Genomic DNA, 19,268 nt, shown 5'->3' on the forward strand with positions numbered 1-19,268 from the left:
AGGGCTTCCAGTCTAGTGAGGAGAGCCTCATTGACAATGAAATGCGACACTGACACTGCCTGGAACAGAATCATAAACTAACTTTAACTTAAAGGAGTGCACTGAATATGTAAAGAACTGAAGTAACAGTTCTCCAAAAGCATCTCAACCTCCATCAAGGGACTTTACACTAACACGGTGGCACACTGTCTACTAAGGATTAAACAGATTGTCGCTAAAGGACACTTGCATTTCCTCGATTGGGACTCATCAAATCCAAACACTTTGCGTAACTTCAGATGAACTCTTAATGGCAATGACAGAACGGAAACATCCATCTGCTCCTTATATAGTTTAGGTACACCCATACCACTGCACATGGACCTATGGAAGGGAGACACTAAAGCACAAGTTAAGTTTGTTTTTTGTCAATCTTTCTTTATTTTCTGATCATGGTTGCACTTGAAAGAGAGGATGTGTCCTTGTGCCCTACACTCATCAAGCGGCAAAAAGTTCAAAGGGTGCAGGGATTTATTTCCATAATCCATTGCCGTATCCCTAATTGTCTCCATTTGAGGCTTCAGATGGAGAGGCAGCTTGTATGAAAGGAGAGCAGTTGGCTTGGTCTTTACATATTTGATGGTCCCAATGGTTCTTCATATCCCATGCAGAACTCTCAAAACACAAAAACAAAACATAAAAATCATTGCTACTAACACTCCTCGACACTGTACAGCTACGAAACTCTTTTTTTGGACATGGTATTTGTTTGTAGGCATGACATTTTAAAAGCTTTTGGGAAAGGTTGACACACCCTTAAACTGTGGCACACTACACTGATTTCTATGGTGTTCACTGAGCCTTTAATGGGACTGCTGTTGGACTGCTGCTACTGATGCTGCCCCCAGTGGGGGTTCTTGCACGGCTCCCTCAGGAGGACCGGGAGTCGAGAGTCTCCAGGTCCTCTTGTGCCGTTCAGTCGAGACAGGCCCTAAATACCCGGGTCAGATCCTGATTGGTTTTATCTGTATCTGTATCTGTTTCCCACTCTTGTTTTTTCGTGCACAACTTTAGCCCCAGATGTTTACGTTAAGAGTATTTGTCTTTGAAAATTAGCAATCAAGTTTAGCTGGCGACTGTTTGAAAGATCATGTATTCCACATCCCATCCCTCGCCCTTTCTGTGTCATCATCTGTTTTGTTAACTTTAAAAATCAGGCACCTTGTGATTTCCTCCCATTTCTCAGTGTTGAGTTGTTGTTTGTCATTCTGTAACTTTGGTGCTTAAGTATCAACTTTTTGGCCAGATCGCACAAAAATACGTTTTGACAGTTACAATAGTGGACACTAATTTGTGTAATGCCTCAGAATAAGCTTAGACAAACATGTTCCTGTGTATACACTAAGTAACAAAATAATCGTGTGCAAAAAATCTGTTGCTTTTCTAGTCATGACAAGGTGATTTTATTTTTATACCTCTTCATTTTTGTACCTCTGAGGTGTCTTGAAATCACTGAATGTTTCCCATCAAAGTAAAAAAATATTGTCCAGCTCTGAGGGAGATTGATACTACTCAAGCCAATCAGGTTTGTGCCTTTTGGCGGTAAAAAAAATGTGACTCCCACGCAGACAGATGACGTCTACGGCAATAGTTCAGCGAGGAAAAACTCAGAGACCAATTGCATGCGAGTTAAGCCATCCCACGTGATACTACTCAAGCCAATCAGGTTTGTGCCTTTTGGCGGGGAAAAATTGTGACGCGCCACGCAGACAGGTGACGTCTACGGTTTGATTGCTGTGTCAGAGCCAAGTTGAAGACGGAAGCGGAAAAGGAAAGAGCGACACAGGTAAGTGAAAATGTTGTTGTGCTTTAGCTTGTAATTCTCTGCTTTAGCATAAAGTCGGAACATTTTGCTGACGTGTGTTAAAACTAAGAGATATATACAGACGACTGAGCCGTAGAAAGTTGAGAAATAGGAGTGAGGCGGAGAAAGGGAGACAAAATGGTGCTCTCCAAAATTGTGTAGTCCACATACTTGTTCAGAATCGGTGTTCCGTATTAAAAGTGCCAATGTGAAACAGCATTATGAGACAAAACATTACGGTTTTGAACAAATGTAGCCGCTAAAATCTGAAGTGAGATCGTAGAAAACAAGTGGTCTTAGAGCCCAATATGAGCAAAGTCCACCGGGATCCGCGCATTCAATGTTCCCTCAGAGCTGCTGGTATTATTCTTTCCTCGTTTTGTGTTGAGATTTATTATCTGTGAAATCAGTTGAGTCAGGATGTGAAACAGAAAATGGGAGATTCAAGCATTTGCTTCCTTTATTTTATATAAATTGAGCATTTTATTTGAACATGCTGAATTATATTTTGAAATGCAGCCCTACTTTAACCTGCTACATATATGTTCTATGTTACGTGACAATGAATATTGTCAAAACGTTTGTGAATCGTACTAAATTCATTTGATTTGACCGTCAGGTATTTATTACAAGCAGATGTTGATACAACTGGCTGCTTAAATATCACACTACATAGTTAGACATTATGATCTTTCCAGACCTTTGCTCCGAGAGATTTTCTCTACTGGCGCTCTTTAAATTGTAGTTGAATCCCCCTGCTCTACAACATAAACATATCTGCTCCATGACGGAGCCCAATCCAAACGATTTTATTTCATTGTTTTATTTTTTATTTTGTTTTATTAATATATTTATAACTTTAATTATATGTATTTAATGTATTTAATGTATTTTGTATTTTATTGTATTAACTTGTGTTAACTTAAATGTCTTTTATTAGATTAAATAACATTGAAATTACTTTATTTATTTAATTAATTTCATTTCATGTGGCATGTTGAGTTTGAAATTCTCTGCTTTAGCATAAAGCCAGATCATTTTGCTGGCATCTGTCTGTTTTCTTCACATTTTCCAGGGGTGGTGGTTCGGTGACCCAGGGACTAAGTGGCCGTACATCGGTGTGATGATGCTGACGCTGACACAGAGGTAAATGCTTAGAAGTCATGCCGTCTGGTGGCTAAGCTGCACAATATCTCACCATCAGCTTCGACGCGCTTTGTGTGTCTGTCATTTCACTCCAGCATTGTTGCCGAGCTAAAGCCGAGAGACCTGATGTTCCCGGACTTGGCTCACGGCATCCTGATCCACAGGGTCATGATGGGCTCTCCAGCCAACAGGTTAGCATGTTTACAGATTTGTTTAGATTGTTTAGATTGTTTAGATTGTTTACAGATTTGTTAACGTGTGCATCTCTGTCCTTTAGGCCGACAGGACCTCTGCTTCCCCATGGACTCAGACATGAGCTCAGATCTCAAACTAGACTTGGTTGAGAAGCTGTTTGCAATTGATATACAACCCAGGACGCCAGTCACCACACAGGTATGTTACGATTAAGACGTCAGTATTGAGGACATCCTTGATCTAATCTAGGGAAGGATTCCTCATCCCTCATTCACTCATTGTATCTTTGTCTGTGTCTCAAAGGCAATGGGAGACTTGGACCTGGACATGTTGGCTCCCTACATTCCCCATTGACGATGACTTCCAGCTGCGCAGCCTGACACCGGAGGAGCCCAATGTTAACTGAGTCGATGCTCAGCCTGCTCACTGCTGGACCAGACTGGACACTACAGTTTCTCCCCAACGTTCTCAGTCCCTCTCTAAGCCCCCGCCCCTTATATATGTATCTGTATGAGTCTGACCTTAGTTTGGCTGCCGCTTGTGCACTTCATGTGATATCTGCAGCATTCCACCGTACAAACGCCACAGCAGTGTCTTGGGTTTTGGTGCAAAGGATTCCCTTTTCCAGCAGGTCACCACTGAGTCTGGGGCTGCTGACAGCAATGTATTGTAAAGCTAAAGTCTCACAATTTCTATTTTCTTAAAAAGAAAACTGTTACCAGCAATTTATATCAAGCCTTTTATTTTATTTTCCTCGTACTTGTATGTTGTAGTACTTGTTCTTAACAAATGTGTTTACCCCACAATTATAAACTTATTGTTTAAACCTTGAGTGGTCTGAATGTTCTCTCCATTTAACAGTTATCAGTCTGAGGTAAATACATTGAATTGTGTAACAGTCCAGTACATGCCTCTTTAATACATTACTGTAAGTGTGTTTCTGTACATAGTTCATTCATATTTTACTTGTGTGTGAACTAGATTGTGATGGAGGAGGGGAGGATGGACTCAATGATGGAAGAGCAGAAGTGCACCATCATTGTCTTTGGCAGGTTGAACTTCTTCAGCAAGTGGGAGCTGATGTTGAGCTCGGGGTCCTGGGAGATGATGGATCCCGGGAATCGAAAGGACTCCACGGTGTCAGCTGGGGAGTCACACAGAATGATAGCGGGCGGGGCTGCGTTGAGTCAGAAATCCACAACCATTTCCTTTGTGTTCAGAGCATTAATCTCCAGATTGTTCTGCCTGCACCAATTCATCAGACGGTCAATCTCCCGCCTGTAGGCGGACTCCTCACCATCAGAGATGAGTCCAATGAGCGTGGTGTCTTCCCCGAACTTCAGGAGCTGGACCAACAGATGACTGCAGGCGTTGGTGTATAAGGAGAAGAGCAGAGGAGAGAGAACGCAGCCCTGATGGGAACCGGTTCTTAAGTAGTGTTTGTGAGTTGCTCAGTTAATGGTGGTCAGTATAATAACATTGATCCATGCCCTGCTCTACAACATAAACATATCTGCTCCATGACGGTCTAGTAGTGTGTAACTTGTAAATACCGTGTGTGTTTTGGGTCTAAATCCAAAGGAGAAAATGTTATGTCAATGTTTTATTTTTACTTATTTATAACTTTAATTAAATGTATTTAAATGTTTTTTTTTATTTAATTTAATGTATTTTACTTGTGTTAAGTTGAATTTCTTTTATTCGATTAAATCACATTGAAATTACTTTATTTTCATTTAATTAATTTCATTTCATGTGGCATGTTGAGTTTGAAATTCTCTGCTTTAGCATAAAGCCAGATCATTTTGCTGGCATCTGTCTGTTTTCTTCACATTTTCCAAAGTTGGTGGTTCGGTGACCCAGGGACTAAGTGGCCGTACATCGGTGTGATGATGCTGACGCTGACACAGAGGTAAATGCTTAGAAGTCATGCCGTCTGGTGGCTAAGCTGCACAATATCTCACCATCAGCTTTGACGTGCTTTGTGTGTCTGTCATTTCACTCCAGCATTGTTGCCGAGCTACAGCCGAGAGACCCGATGTTCCCGGACGTGGCTCACAGCATCCTGATCCACAGGGTCATGATGGGCTCTCCAGCGAACAGGTTAGCATGTTTACAGATTTGTTTAGATTGTTTACAGATTTGTTACCGTGTGCATCTCTGCCCTTTAGGCCGACAGGACCTCTGCTTCCCCATGGACTCAGACATGAGCTCAGATCTCAAACTAGACTTGGTTGAGAAGCTGTTTGCCATTGATACACAACCCAGGACGCCAGTCACCACACAGGTATGTTACGGTTAAGACGACTGTACCCGAGGACATCCTTGATCTAATGTAGGGAAGGATTCCTCATCCCTCATTCACTCATTGTATCTTTGTCTGTGTCTCAAAGGGAATGGGAGGCTTGGACCTGGACATGTTGGCTCCCTACATTCCCCATTGACGATGACTTCCAGCTGCGCAGCCTGACAGCGGAGGAGCCCATGTCGTGTGGATCACTCACATCTATTGAAAGCTCTTCTGCTCACAGCACACAGGAGGTGCACAGCTCCTATCCCAGCTCGCCATTCAGCGGACAAAGCAGTCGTGCAGCATCACCGGCCAGGCGCCGCCCGAGTCAATGGATGCTCCCGATCCAGCCGCAATGATCGCTAAGAGGTGAAGTAGGTGTCAACAAACTTTGTTGCAGGGTCTCGCAGTTTAACAAGGAAGCATCACTCAGGACCTTGGCAGCTCAGAACCTACAGCGCAAAAGAAAACTGACAGCAATGTATTGTGAGCTAAAGTCTCACAATTTGTATTTTCTTAAAAAGAAAACTGTTACCAGCAATTTATATCAAGCCTTTTATTTTATTTTCCTCGTACTTGTATGTTGTAGTACTTGTTTTTTTTAACAAATGTGTTTACTCCACAATTATGAACTTATTGTTTAAACCTTGAGTGGTCTGAATGTTCTCTCCATTTAACAGTTATCAGTCTGAGGTAAATACATTGAATTGTGTAACAGTCCAGTACATGCCTGTACGATGACTTCCATTTCGGGGCCATTTCGTGTGGATCACTCACATCTTTTTAAATCTCTCCTGCTCACAGTCCCTAATCCCAGCTAGCCATTCAGCGGACAAAGCAGTCGCGCAGCATCACCGGCCAGGCGCCGCCTGACTCAATGGATGCTACCGATCCAGCCGCAATGATCGCTAAGAGTTTGCGGCTGTCATTTGTAGGTGTCAACAAACCTTACTGAATTTCCTGCGGCAGATCTAATTTATGTTGCTAAGTCACTGTTACTGTGTTGCAGAGTCTCGCAGTTAAACAAAGATGCGTCACTCCGGACCTTGGCAGCTTAGAACCTACAGCGCAAAAGAAAACTGTCTGAAATTCTTGGACAGGTGAGCCAGACATTGTTCACACATCAGGCTTTACAAATGTACACATGCAGGGTTTGAGCCTCTGTGTTTGATGTTTTCCCAAGGGAGCATTGCTCAACGACCAACAGAGCCAGAGGAAGATTTCGAAGTAACCCATCGTCCTGACAACGCTTGACATGTTTCAGCAAAGCTCTGAAGAATCACAGTGATGATCGGTGTTTTCATCTCTTTCAGATTGGGCGAGTCGTCTGCTTGGCAGCACCTCAGAGAGCAGCTCCCTCTTCACCTTGCCACACCTCACCCGCGACGGTCAAGAAACACTAAACTAAGTAAATAATGTGTGTCTAAGTTTGGTGTGTTATTAACATTTAGATGTAGTTATTTATGGTAGTATTGTTGTTAATGTTAGGAAAGCTATTGGCACCATAAGAAATAATGTGTGTGAAATAAAATAACCTCCCTGCCTGCACGTAACAATTGTCATCACAACACAGCATAGAAATCCCCTTCGCTGCAGGGAAAAAAATAAAGTAATGAAATTATTAAAATAAAATAAAATAAATAAATAAAAAAAAAAAAAAAAAAAAAAAAAAAAAAAAAAAAAAAATGACGTCACTTCCGGTCCTGCGCAGAAAAACCCAATCGGGGTCTGCGCAGGTCCGGAAGTGACGTCATTTTCGGGAAATACGTCACTTCCGGACCTGCGCAGAAAAACCCAATCGGGGTCTGCGCAGGTCCGGAAGTGACGTCATTTTCGGGAAATACGTCACTTCCGGACCTGCGCAGAAAAACCCAATCGGGGTCTGCGCAGGTCCGGAAGTGACGTCATTTTCGGGAAATACGTCACTTCCGGACCTGCGCAGAAAAACCCAATCGGGGTCTGCGCAGGTCCGGAAGTGACGTCATTTTCGGGAAATACGTCACTTCCGGACCTGCGCAGAAAAACCCAATCGGGGTCTGCGCAGGTCCGGAAGTGACGTCATTTTCGGGAAATACGTCACTTCCGGACCTGCGCAGAAAAATCCAATCGGGGTCTGCGCAGGTCCGGAAGTGACGTCATTTTCGGGAACTACGTCACTTCCGGACCTGCGCAGACCCCGATTGGGGTTTTCTGCGCAGGACCGGAAGTGACGTATTTCCCGGAACTGACGTCACTTCCGGACCTGCGCAGACCCCGATTGGATTTTTCTGCGCAGGTCCGGAAGTGACGTATTTCCCGGAACTGACGTCACTTCCGGACCTGCGCAGACCCCGATTGGATTTTTCTGCGCAGGACCGGAAGTGACGTCAGTTTTTTTTTTTTTTTTAATTTACTTTTTTTATTTTATTTCAAAAATTTCATTAATTTATTTTTTTTCCTGCAGCGAATGGGATTTTTTATACTGTGTTATGTTTGAAAATTCTATACGTGCAGCCAAGGACATTATTCATAGCACACACATTCTGTCTTATGGTGCAATACCTACCCTAACATTAACAACCATATCACTACAAATAACAACATATGATTACTTACTTTAGTGATGGCTGACCGTCGCCGGTGAGGTGCGGCAAGGTGAAGAGCTGCTCTCTGACGTGCTGCCCAGCAGACGAATCTGAAAGAGATGAATACACCGATCATCACTGTGACTCTTCAGAGCTTTGCTGAAACATGTACAGCGTTGTCAGGACCGATGGGTTCAATCGTCAAAATGTTCTTCTGCTCTTGATGGTCGTCGAGCAATGCTCCCTGGGGAACAAATCTGTAAACATGCTGTTGGCTGGAGAGCCCATCATGACCCTGTGGATCAGGATGCTGTGAGCCACGTCCGGGAGTGATGGGAGTATGGATACCGTGGTATCGATATATCGATACTCGCATGAGATAAATAAATAAAAAACGCGCATGTGTCACTTCCACATCTTTCAGGGTAATGTTAATACATACAGGCTTCTGTGCTGCAACACCCAACTTCAGTTTTGATATTTAATACCAAATATTTGATTACAAATATTCTAACCGTCATACTCAGGACTGAAGTTGATCAAAATAGAAGTTGATTTAAAATATTGTTATTATGGTTTTTGAAGAGGACATCTTTGTCCCTTAATGGTAGCAATCAAACTATTTAGGTTACATTGTGTAAAACTAAAGTAAAGTAATTTGTTATGACTCAGATGTTGTGAAAAATACACATTTAAGTTGTTAAATTGCCAGTATTTGTCATGTGTTTTATTGGGGTAAAAAAAATCACCCAAAGTAATCGGTATCGGTATCGAAAAAAATTGCCAAAAAAGTCATTGGTATCCTATCGGATCAAAACATCTGGTATCGCCCATCCCTACTTGATAGTGGTTTGGATCAGTCCCTAAACATGAACTCCATTGACAAAACTTAAAATACTTCATAGTTATAGGCCCGGGCACTGTGAGTTTAGCAATTACAGATTTATCAGAAGATTACTTTTACTTTACTTTTTCAGCCCATTCTAGAGCATATAAAACCCCACTTTACTCCTGTTTCGTTTATTAACGCGTTGATTGATTTTTTTAGTCAAGCATCCGGTTGTATATAATTAGAAGGAATGCAGATTAAAAAGCACGATCTTTGAACATTTAAAAAATAATAACTTAACTCATCTGGCGATCCCATCGTTGTGGCGGAACCACAGATACCCGAGTTTCACTCCGGACACATTTCCGCGTGCACCCAAATCACACCGCGGTTTGTTTCATGGTTGTGTGATTGATCCAGTTTGTTATTCGAGGTTCTGAGGAATTCCTGCATTCGCATTAATCACCCCACAGTGCTGCTCATTTATCCGAACTGGTAAATGAAATATCACTTTTCCTTTAAATTCGCCCTATTATTCTTAGCTATAGATGCATTGCACTGCATGTTGTTATTGCATGTTTTCACTTCGAGGTCTCATTGTAAACATGGTGCATGTTGATGTTTTCGCATTTACGCTTATTTTATCATGTTTCCTTTTTTTACATGTTTGGAATAGTTTCCTCTGTTCTTCCATTCTGCGACTATTCAAATTCTGCATGGATACTTTGGCTAATAGATGTCAACACATTTGATATTTTAACATGTTTATGATCTCTATTACAATAGGCTTGCATATCATATTTAGGTTTGTAAAATGAGTCACATCTGTAAGTATGTTTACATTTAAGAAAAAAACGTGTAAACAACAACCTCAGTCTATTTGTATTCTGTTAAGCAGTGGACTGAAAGATGAACAAACACATGAACCCCTGATATTCTGTGACACATTAGCCACAGACTAAAAACACAACAGGAGTGAAACACAAACACATAAAAAAGCATTGTGTTGTGTATTTCTAACCAGGGAATGCTCTGTGTGAGATACGAGCCAACTCATCCCGTTGATTTGCTTAGATTCATCAACATGTATCATCTTTGAGCTCTGTTTTCTTCTCTTTCTTACCAGGCATGTCTCAGGACAGTCAACATGGCAAGTGGTGCATTTCCAGCAGCGATGACGACGACGATCTTCCTCCTTCCGGCGCTGCACCATCGAAACCTCACCGATCACCCAACTCAGGTCAGGGCTCCCACTCGTCTGACTCTACCCCCGTCTCCAAACTGGAACCAGTAACAGCCTCTGCAGTGGTGAAATCAGAACCAGTACCACTTGTCATCGGTTCTGAGGCCAGACAGTCCGCCGCAAGCAACCAGTTAAATCCAGTGAAGTATGAATCTAGTCCATCGTTGGCAGGGAAGCGTAAGAATGAGGTGTTGGACGGCCCGGGCTGGGCTCTCTCAGATAGCGACGACGATCACGATGCAGGCGAGAAGGGGAAAAGTCCTCCCAGGAAGAGGAGTCCAAGCCCCAAAGCCAAGAAAGCAAAGGTGGAGGAGCGTCCTCCCAGCCCACACGGCCGCTTTTACTACATCGACGAGCCAGAAGACTTCTACGAGGCCAGTTTTCCATCTCTGAATGACACCTACAGGTTCTACCTCAATAAAGTCACGGGCCTGGATAAGAAGTACAACACGGGAGCTCTGCACATCCGAGGTGAGGAGAGTTTAGGACAGAAAGACTCAAATGTATGTCCTTAAATGTCCTTATTGCATTAGTTAATCATCATCATCCTCTCTCCTGTAGACGTCCTCTCCCCGTTATTTGGGACCATTAAAGAATCTGTTCAGGTGAGGAAGAACTGTAGATTGTAACGTTTTGATGTCCTGTCTTTACATCTTTTCCAACTAATATGAAGAAGATTTCTCTTATTTATTTATGTGTTTTATTCTTTCATAGTTTAACTACTGCTTTGATCTTGCCTGGATGGTTCAGCAGTACCCACCGGAGTTTAGGTGAGGGGGGAATCCTTCTGTATAACCAATAAAGTACATAGGTGATGACGGCGACCTAATGATGAGGAGGTTCAACACGTCCAGCACTTAACTGTTGCTTTCGGGTTGCGTTGTCAGGGATCGTCCGGTTCTGATAGTCCACGGTGATAAGAGGGAGGCCAAGGCGCGGCTGGTGCAGCAGACTCAGCCCTTCCCTCACATTCGACTCTGCCAGGTACGGCACGCTGCGTGTTCTAATTAATTGGTGGCGAGACGTTCTTGGCGCAAGTTAGGAGCATAATGGTGCTCTGCCGCTCAGGTTGTCCTATGAAGTGGACTTATTGTGTTCGATTTCCCCTGACAGGCCAAGTTGGATATCGCTTTTGGAACTCATCACACGTAAGCGTTTCATCTCCTCCATTTCCCCCGCCATCCGTAGATGATCTGTCTTTGTTGTCCCATCTATTGTCTGCATAAGTGAAATCTTGCATGAACATCTTGACTGTTTACAGGAAGCGTCTGGAGTAAAGAGCTACATAATCAAGACTAAATGATTGAGGAGCATTCACTTATACTGTTAACAACTTAACATGATGTGTTTATTATTACACCAGTAATATTGATTGCAAAAATGACTCCCATCACTGGTTTATAGTAGCTGTAAGGATCTTTTTGCACTCTTGTCGTGGCTTGTATAGTTCTTGTAGGTAACGGTCTGGCTCCTCTGGTCCTCTATGTACAGGAAGATGATGTTGCTGTGGTATGAGGAAGGCTTCAGAGTCATCATTCTGACCTCCAACCTCATCAGAGCCGATTGGTACCAGAAAACTCAAGGGTGAGTCTGCCTGCCCAAGCGAGGATCAGGCTGGAGGCGCTGGAGCCGGAGCAGATGGATGTAACACGCCAAACTTGTGCTTAATCTGTGTTTCCCCCGACCAGGATGTGGATGAGCCCACTGTTTCCACGGTTACCAGAGGGCAGCAGCGGCGCGAGCGTAGGTGAATCTCCGACTTTCTTCAAGAGAGACCTGCTGGAGTACCTGGAGTCGTACCGCGCACCCGACCTGGCCGACTGGATCCAGCGAATCAAAGAGCACGACCTGTCAGAGGCCAGGTGAACATGAGGCGACACACACAAGCATCTGCTGCTGCCATGTTATGACATTATGATCCTTACAGTGTCTGTGTCAGTGATTGTGGAAATAAGAGGTCACCTTCATCTTCTTCCCTGTGGTTAGGGTGTATTTGATCGGTTCAACTCCAGGGAGATATGTGGGCTCAGACATGGAGCGCTGGGGCCACCTGAGGCTGAGGAAGGTGAAAACGTGTGTGTGTGTGTTTGTGTTTAGCTTTGAAAATCAACATTATCCTCAATCATAAAATGAATTCCCTAATGTTTCCACAGTCTCTTCTGCTTTAGGATTCAAGATACTTTATTAATCGTCATTTTGCATGCAATTCACAGCAAATCGCATGCAATTGAAATTTATCTTGCACCCCCTCAAATCACACACAGACAAACACATGCATCACAGTGTCTTCCTCTCCTCTTTTAAACATGTAAATGAACCACGCCTCCTCCCCTCTCCTCTCTTCTTCTGTGGTTCATAGCTGCTGTATGACCACGCACAGCCGATCTCAGACGGGGAAAGCTGGCCCGTGGTCGGCCAGTTCTCCAGCATCGGCTCCATGGGCCTGGATAAGACCAAGTGGTTAGCGGGGGAGTTCCAGCGCACCCTGACCACCCTGGGCAAGTCCTCTCTTCGGCCAGAGCCCCCCATTCACTTGGTACGTTCCACCAACCAAACACGAAAATGCCATTGTCCCTCACCGCTCATTTCATCCCTAATTTATGATAATAAAGCTCACCGAGTTGTTGATGCTTTGCAGGTATATCCATCTGTAGACGACGTGAGAACCAGTCTAGAGGGTTATCCTGGTGAGTTGATCACTGTTTGATTTCTTTATTGATTGATTGACAGGCAGCACTTGAGTATTTGGTGCACCATGGTGTGTTTTGGATTATGATTGAGCTCTTTTTCCCCTCCAGCGGGCGGCTCTCTTCCCTACAGCATCCAGACAGCTCAAAAACAGCTCTGGCTCCACTCCTACTTCCAGTGAGTTCACCTCCATCTAACCCGAAATGTCGTCACCATCCTAGTGTCAGGGTGTCAGTTCGCATCATCCATCGCTTTTGCTTTTGCTTTTGCTTTTGCTTCAGGCAAGTGTGGCCTGCACTTGAGATTCTAATCTGACAGCGGTTGTCTTGGAGCGGTCCGTCTGTGTTCAAATGTGATGAGTGTAATGTTAAAATGTAACTTGTCCATTAGGAAAAGACGATTTGCTGTCCTTGTCTTTTGAACCAGGTGGAAAGCCAAAAGACTGAAAACTATTCTAACTTGTAAAAGATTCAAGAAGAACAGTTTTTATCGAGATATCTATAGAAATACATTCTGTGTGTGTGTGTGTGTGTGCCCATAGCCGGTGGAAGGCAAATGCAACAGGACGGTCTCACGCGATGCCACACATAAAGACGTACATGAGGGCGTCCCCAGATTTCACTCAGCTGGCCTGGTTCCTCATCACAAGGTGCACGTCTGCTCTGTTCATTCGGATTCCTTTGAAATTATATAATATGATGTACTTTACCTGTATCTGTGATGTGGAAAACTTAAGTGTGTGTGTGTGTGTGTGTGTGTGTTTTCAGTGCCAACCTGTCTAAAGCAGCATGGGGTGCATTAGAGAAGAACAACACTCAGGTGATGGTTCGTTCTTATGAGTTGGGAGTCCTCTACCTGCCCTCTGCCTTTGTAAGAACAACACACACACACACACACACACACACCGGGGAACAGTAGAATCCTCTGAATTGTCCGTGTACACAGTATCACAGTTCAGACAAGTAATCACTGTTGACTAAGAGAACTGGATGATGTGGAGTGATGGCTTACCTCCTTCCAGAACATGAAGACCTTCCCTGTCGACAACAAACCATTTCCTGTCTCCTCATCTTCCTCTGGTTTCCCGGTGCCCTTTGACCTTCCTCCTACATGCTACACTGCTAAAGGTACTATAGTGTGCTAAATTTGCTATGATCACAACAACGCCAGTAAAAGAGCGTGATGGTCATTAGTATCAGCTGTTGGGAGGCAGTGGCTCAGTGGTAGAGCGTCCGCTTGGAAACCGGAGGGTTGCTGGTTCGAGTCCCTGCCGAGGTGCCCCTGAGCAAGGCACCGAACCCTCAATTGCTCCCCCCTCTGTAACTTACTGGGTGGTAATGTAATGTAAGTCGCTTTGGATAAAAGCGTCTGCTAAATGCTCGTAATGTAATGTAATGTAATGTTATCAATTCAAACTGTATGCTGTATGAAAGCATTCCTTGATCCACAGCAGGGTCAGGGCTGCAGCACAGATGTATGTGTGTGTGTGTTTGTGTGTGTGTGTGTGTATGAGTGTGTGTGTGCATGCTCTAGTAGTAGAACTCATATTAAAAGGACACTGTGAATGTGTTTGTCTTTATACTGGATGTGTGTTTTAATATCTAATCCTCTGTCATCAGATCAGCCCTGGATTTGGAACATTCCTTACAGCCAGGCGCCCGACACACACGGAAACGTCTGGGTTCCCTCCTGAACGCACACACGCACACGCACACACACACACACACACACACACACACACACACACACACACACACACACACACACACACACACAAATGCATACGTGTCTGTCTTACTATAACTGTGAAACTCATGTAACTACTTATGATTGTCAGTTTTGTCTGTTTGTTAGTTGTCAGAATAGCACATTTTATACTGTATTTTTTTATTTTACCAATAAACAAAAAAGTTGTGTATCACATACTTTTCATCTTATTTCTGTTTCTGTTTTTATGTTCTAACTTCCTTAGTTTATGTTTTATCTCCTGGGACAACGGTACCTCACAGTTCTGTTGATATTACATCCAAATTATAATTATTTTTCTAAAACATGCTATAAGTTGATCAGCAGGTGGTTTACTGACTTGAGATGATGAGATTTCGTATAACAAAACACCTCAAGACACAGAATCAGTTGCTGCATGACAAGCCATAAAGGAAATAGTAAACTATCTTTATTGATATTATGTTCAAATTCAGCTATTTACAAGTTTCCATACTGGGCAAAAACAATAAGCATCATTGCACTCCAAAAAAAAAAAAAGACCTACGACTGTTTGTACATATAGTAATCTGGCGTCTATACACTCGAGCCAGTCAGAGATGATGTCATTGTTTCAGACATACAGTAAAATCTGTTTTGCAGACAGATCATTGGTTTACACGATATGCATGATAACTGAGTACAGTCTTTAAGTTCAGATTCATTAGTGGACTTTCACTGGATTCAGGCGGGATAGTTTCATCAAACGTGTTTTAATAACCTTGAGACTTTATATAACCAGTTACACGACGGACGAGGACTTTTAATCTTACACGAAAAATACAAACCAATGGCCTCGAATGGATTTAAGCAACAGTACAAATCTGAAACACTGGTGCATTCTGGGAAATCGTCAGCAGTGATATAAGTTATTCACGAGTTTTGGATAATTATTTAAAACACTAATTCGGGACAAAATAATTGGTATAAAAAAGTGGTATAATCCTTTAACAGAGGATGTGATATAGACACGAACCACAAGATGGCAGTATAATAAAGACTGATTCAGCCCCTCAAGGTTCCCGGAAGTCGTTTTCAGCACAATAGGCAAAGATAACACACTTCGGTTCAGAACAAAAAAAAAAGTTAGAATTAAATAGTTTTTATTTGGCTGTAAGCACTCCATGACCCTCAAGGACAGAATGACTCTTGTGTAGCTAATAAAGATGGACGCTCCTGGTGTCACAGCAGCTAATCGAGTTAAACGTGTATTTCCATTAGAAGGTGTGTGGAAGCCAACACGCTCAAAACGACCAATTTTGGGGGATCTGAGCTAACTATGCTGATGTTAACATTTTGGTTAATACACTGCTGTTTCTCAGATTCTGTGGGTGATTTCTTTGCTGACGCTTGGTTACATTTTGACAGGTTGGTGATTTAAATTCAAACAGCATCAGCGAAAATAAATTGTTTCCACATTTTTAAAGGGGCAGTCTGCTACACTTCGTTCTGCTGGGTGAGGTCCTCTGACACACTGTTGAACTCGGTGGCGCGGGTGCTCATCCCCAGGTACTGCTTCAGGAACTCACTAAAGCGTTTCTGGTTGTTCCACTTGCGGGCCGACTTCCGAACTCCGATAAAGCCACCGTATCTCTTCTGGTATGACCTTCCTGGAGAGATCAGCTTCTTGTAGCCGTGCCTCCCTTTAAGGAAGCCACCAAATCTTTTGGAGACACTGAGCCCTGCTTCACCCTGCTCTCTAACATCCCCTTCTTCCTGCCTTGCTTCTTCTTCATCCTCATCCTCAAGGGGTAGAGCATTCTGGGAGGTGTAGACACCGTCCAGCTGTCCCTGCGGCCCAAAATCGCTCTCATCCAATCCAAGAGCCCGTGTCACATGATCAAACCTCTGCAAAGCAAGGGGTAGCAACAGATCTCCGTCCACCTGGTCCTCCTCCTCTTCAGGAACCATGGCGCCAACTTCCTCCTGAGATCTTTTCAGCATGACGCCCAGCGTGGCGATGGAGGAGTGTGGTGACAACAGTGTCTTACGACACAGATCCCAGGAGGAGGCTGGGGAGACGTTGCCTTCACACTCAATGAGACAAACCTGTCAGAGAGGAGGACAACAAAACCTTTCTGTTGGAAGTCTTAACATTAATAATCAATATGTTGGGATGAATCATTGTATTATGGGATGTGTCATATGATCCTCCCTCTTAGATCAAATGCTTACCATATTCCATTTATTAATGAGCATAGAGAGGCAATTAAAAGACCAAATGGTAGAGTCTTTAATCATAAAACTTGAAAATCCATATGACAGTGGGTGACTGATGACACTTCAAGTTTCTTCATCATCCACATTATGCTCTGATCATTGATTTACATGTAAAATGCCCTTCGGTCAGGATGGAGACAAATGAGAGGAGGAAGATGAAAGAGGCCTATGGTGCCAACAACTCAGTGTAGAGTAACGCTCAGAAAATTACTGAGTAGGCTGATAAAAGCCACTGAGAGGAGGTCGAAGTCCGCTCGAGAGAATACGGGGGACGGGTTATGTTCGGTTATGTTCTACTGTATAACCGATTGAAGGAGCTTCCTTGGACAGTGTGTGTGTGTGTGTGTGTATGTGTGTTTGTGCTCCTCACCACAGTGTTGAAGCTGAGCTGTCTGGGCAGGAGGCGGCTGCAGGACAAGCAGTCCGTCTGGCAGTCACTCAGTCCGGGATCACACAGAGAGAGGAGCAGCAGAGCCACCACAGTCTTCATCATGGTCCCTCCGTCTGGACAGCAACACAGCAAACGGCAATGATCAGGCCGGCGAGTACACAAAAGTACTACTACTAATAATAAACTTCATTATCTATCTATGGCCTTCGTGGTGAGATCACGAGATGCAGACAGCAGCTGTGCTCTGCTTTAAACCTGTATAGATTTCATATAGCGACGTTATTCATTCAGATATAATTGATTTATTGATTTTATTTGATTTCACTTGTCAATACGCTCTCTGGAATGATTTGTGAAAAACAGATGGGCCCATTTATTTATTTTTTAAATTGAGACAATTGAAGCATCGACTTTATAATGTGGGGGTGCTGCACGTACACACACGTGCTCACACACATCCATGTGGTGTATGACAAATTTAGTCAATTTAAAAGTTTAGACACAGAATGGAATTATACCCTCACATCCATAATGCTTGCTTGTGTTGTATAAAAACCTCATTTGCACGTCGCTTTGGATAAAGCGTCTGCCAAATGTAAATGCAAATGTATTATCTCGCATATAACAAGATGAATGAACATTCCTGTCAAGCCCAACCATCCATGTAGGGAGGTGGATTACTTCAATCTACAATATGCAAATATATACAAAATGTGATTATTATTATAAAGCATCATTGTAGAGGAGAAACTGCAACTGCCGGAGAGCTGTGATGTCTGCCTGTCTGCTCTCATCTGTATCAGAACAACATGGGTTGGGCATCACCTCTAAAAAGAAACATGTCAAAAATCGCTTTGCGTGCATAAGACAGATATGCCTGTGTGTCAAGAAAATATCAGCAAAACTTTTTTCGACTTTTGGATATGCTGCATTCGTAATTCCTGTGGCTCTCTTCAGTTAAATATGTGTCACAAGAATAAACAGAGAGTGAGAGACAGAAGGTTAGAGGGTGAGGGAGATAAAGTGAGAGACAGAGACGATCCGAAAGGAGGAAAGAGGGAATTTGAGGGTTTTGACCTCGTCGTGTTTGGGGGAGGCCAGTCTAAAGGCTCTGACGTCACAAACACACGCATCAAGCTTCATCTCATTAAACAAACTCGTTAACTCCTTTTAATTGATGTCTCGATTAAAGCCTCTGGCAAAAAAAGTCACTACTGGCACAACAAACGTTAAGATATTCGCACAATCACACAGACACACACACACAGACACACACTCACACACACACACACACACACACACACACACACACCGGCACACACACACACACACACACTCTCTCTCTTTCTCTCTCTCTCTCTCTCTCTCTCTCTCTCACATGCTTTGAGTCCCACTAGAAATATCTGTAATGTGTGTGCACACCATGCAGCCACCAGTTACCAATATCCATTAGTCACACATGTTCAGATAAACACACATCACACACACACACACACACACACACACACACACACACACACACACACACACACACACACACACACACACACTAATCAGCTCTCTGAGCAGTAGGATGTCATTATCTATTAAAGTGAGATGACAGGAAAGTAAACTGATTCATCCTCAGTGATATACTCGGCTTTATAAGAGGCCAAGAAGTTTTGCATTCAGTTTAATTAAAGACTGATAAGAAATACATTTACTACAGTTTGATCCATCACGTTTCTACACTGCAGTCTTGGGAAAAAATAATCAGTCTCTGGAAAGCACTAAAAGGTGTGAAATGCGTCGTGTGTCTCTCAGTCCTTTCAGTTTTTCATTTTCTTCCGCCTGATAAGAAAGTTGTGAGATGAAGTTTGTCAGCGAAGGAGCAAACAATAAAGGAGGCATTTCTAGACAGGCAGTGTGTGGGGAAGCTTAGGGCAGATGGCAGGAGGATGTAGACAAGCAGTTTGGGTGCGTCCCATTTGACACATCCTCCGTCACTGACTCCATGCTGCTTTGGCTCATCCAGAATAGGCAGCCATCATTAAGGATGCTCCAAAGGTTAAAGTCCGAATGAAGAAGCGTTCAGGTCTCCTTGCCCCAGTGAGAC

The 19,268-nt window shown here is 43.3% G+C and overlaps 2 protein-coding genes and 2 long non-coding RNA genes across 4 annotated transcripts; 3 read left to right on the forward strand and 1 right to left on the reverse strand.

The window, feature by feature from the left end:
• Positions 1 to 1,767: 1,767 nt before the first annotated feature.
• On the forward strand, positions 1,768 to 4,016 carry LOC143004861 (uncharacterized). Its single transcript, XR_012963991.1, has 5 exons — positions 1,768 to 1,825; positions 2,919 to 2,989; positions 3,085 to 3,180; positions 3,267 to 3,382; positions 3,488 to 4,016. It is a non-coding gene; the product is annotated as an uncharacterized LOC143004861 (long non-coding RNA).
• A 1,016-nt stretch (positions 4,017 to 5,032) lies between these two features.
• Positions 5,033 to 5,842, forward strand: LOC143004991 (uncharacterized). The gene is made up of 4 exons (XR_012963996.1): positions 5,033 to 5,096; positions 5,192 to 5,287; positions 5,356 to 5,471; positions 5,578 to 5,842. It is a non-coding gene; the product is annotated as an uncharacterized LOC143004991 (long non-coding RNA).
• Positions 5,843 to 9,241: 3,399 nt separating this feature from the next.
• Positions 9,242 to 14,602, forward strand: tdp1 (tyrosyl-DNA phosphodiesterase 1). The gene is made up of 16 exons (XM_076155791.1): positions 9,242 to 9,362; positions 9,994 to 10,581; positions 10,672 to 10,715; positions 10,825 to 10,880; positions 10,998 to 11,094; positions 11,224 to 11,258; positions 11,602 to 11,694; positions 11,799 to 11,972; positions 12,097 to 12,175; positions 12,470 to 12,646; positions 12,749 to 12,797; positions 12,909 to 12,975; positions 13,340 to 13,447; positions 13,566 to 13,668; positions 13,820 to 13,925; positions 14,418 to 14,602. The coding sequence occupies exons 2-16, from the start codon at positions 9,996 to 9,998 to the stop codon at positions 14,489 to 14,491; spliced, it is 1,848 nt and encodes a 615-aa protein (XP_076011906.1). The 5' UTR covers positions 9,242 to 9,362; positions 9,994 to 9,995; the 3' UTR covers positions 14,492 to 14,602.
• A 1,397-nt stretch (positions 14,603 to 15,999) lies between these two features.
• pnoca (prepronociceptin a) lies at positions 16,000 to 17,272 on the reverse strand. The gene is made up of 2 exons (XM_076156292.1): positions 17,153 to 17,272; positions 16,000 to 16,611 (listed from the first exon to the last, which is right to left on the reverse strand). Exons 1-2 carry the CDS (start codon positions 17,270 to 17,272, stop codon positions 16,000 to 16,002), a joined length of 732 nt encoding a protein of 243 aa, XP_076012407.1.
• Positions 17,273 to 19,268: the final 1,996 nt, after the last annotated feature.

Source organism: Genypterus blacodes, unplaced genomic scaffold (assembly GCF_046128005.1).
Source record: "Genypterus blacodes isolate CSIRO-AG114 ecotype Tasmania unplaced genomic scaffold, CSIRO-AGI_Gbla_v1 ptg000067l_1, whole genome shotgun sequence".
Taxonomy (NCBI): Eukaryota; Metazoa; Chordata; class Actinopteri; order Ophidiiformes; family Ophidiidae; genus Genypterus; species Genypterus blacodes.

Coding starts and splice junctions, on each gene's coding strand:
- tdp1 (XM_076155791.1), top strand. CDS start 9,996: ATGTCTCAGGACAGTCAACATGGCAAGTGGTGCATTTCCAGCAGCGAT. Junction 10,716..10,824: donor CCATTAAAGAATCTGTTCAG/GTGAGGAAGAAC, acceptor ATTCTTTCATAG/TTTAACTACTGCTTTGATCT. Junction 13,669..13,819: donor TCTACCTGCCCTCTGCCTTT/GTAAGAACAACA, acceptor ACCTCCTTCCAG/AACATGAAGACCTTCCCTGT.
- pnoca (XM_076156292.1), bottom strand. CDS start 17,272: ATGAAGACTGTGGTGGCTCTGCTGCTCCTCTCTCTGTGTGATCCCGGA. Junction 16,612..17,152: donor AGCTCAGCTTCAACACTGTG/GTGAGGAGCACA, acceptor CCTCTCTGACAG/GTTTGTCTCATTGAGTGTGA.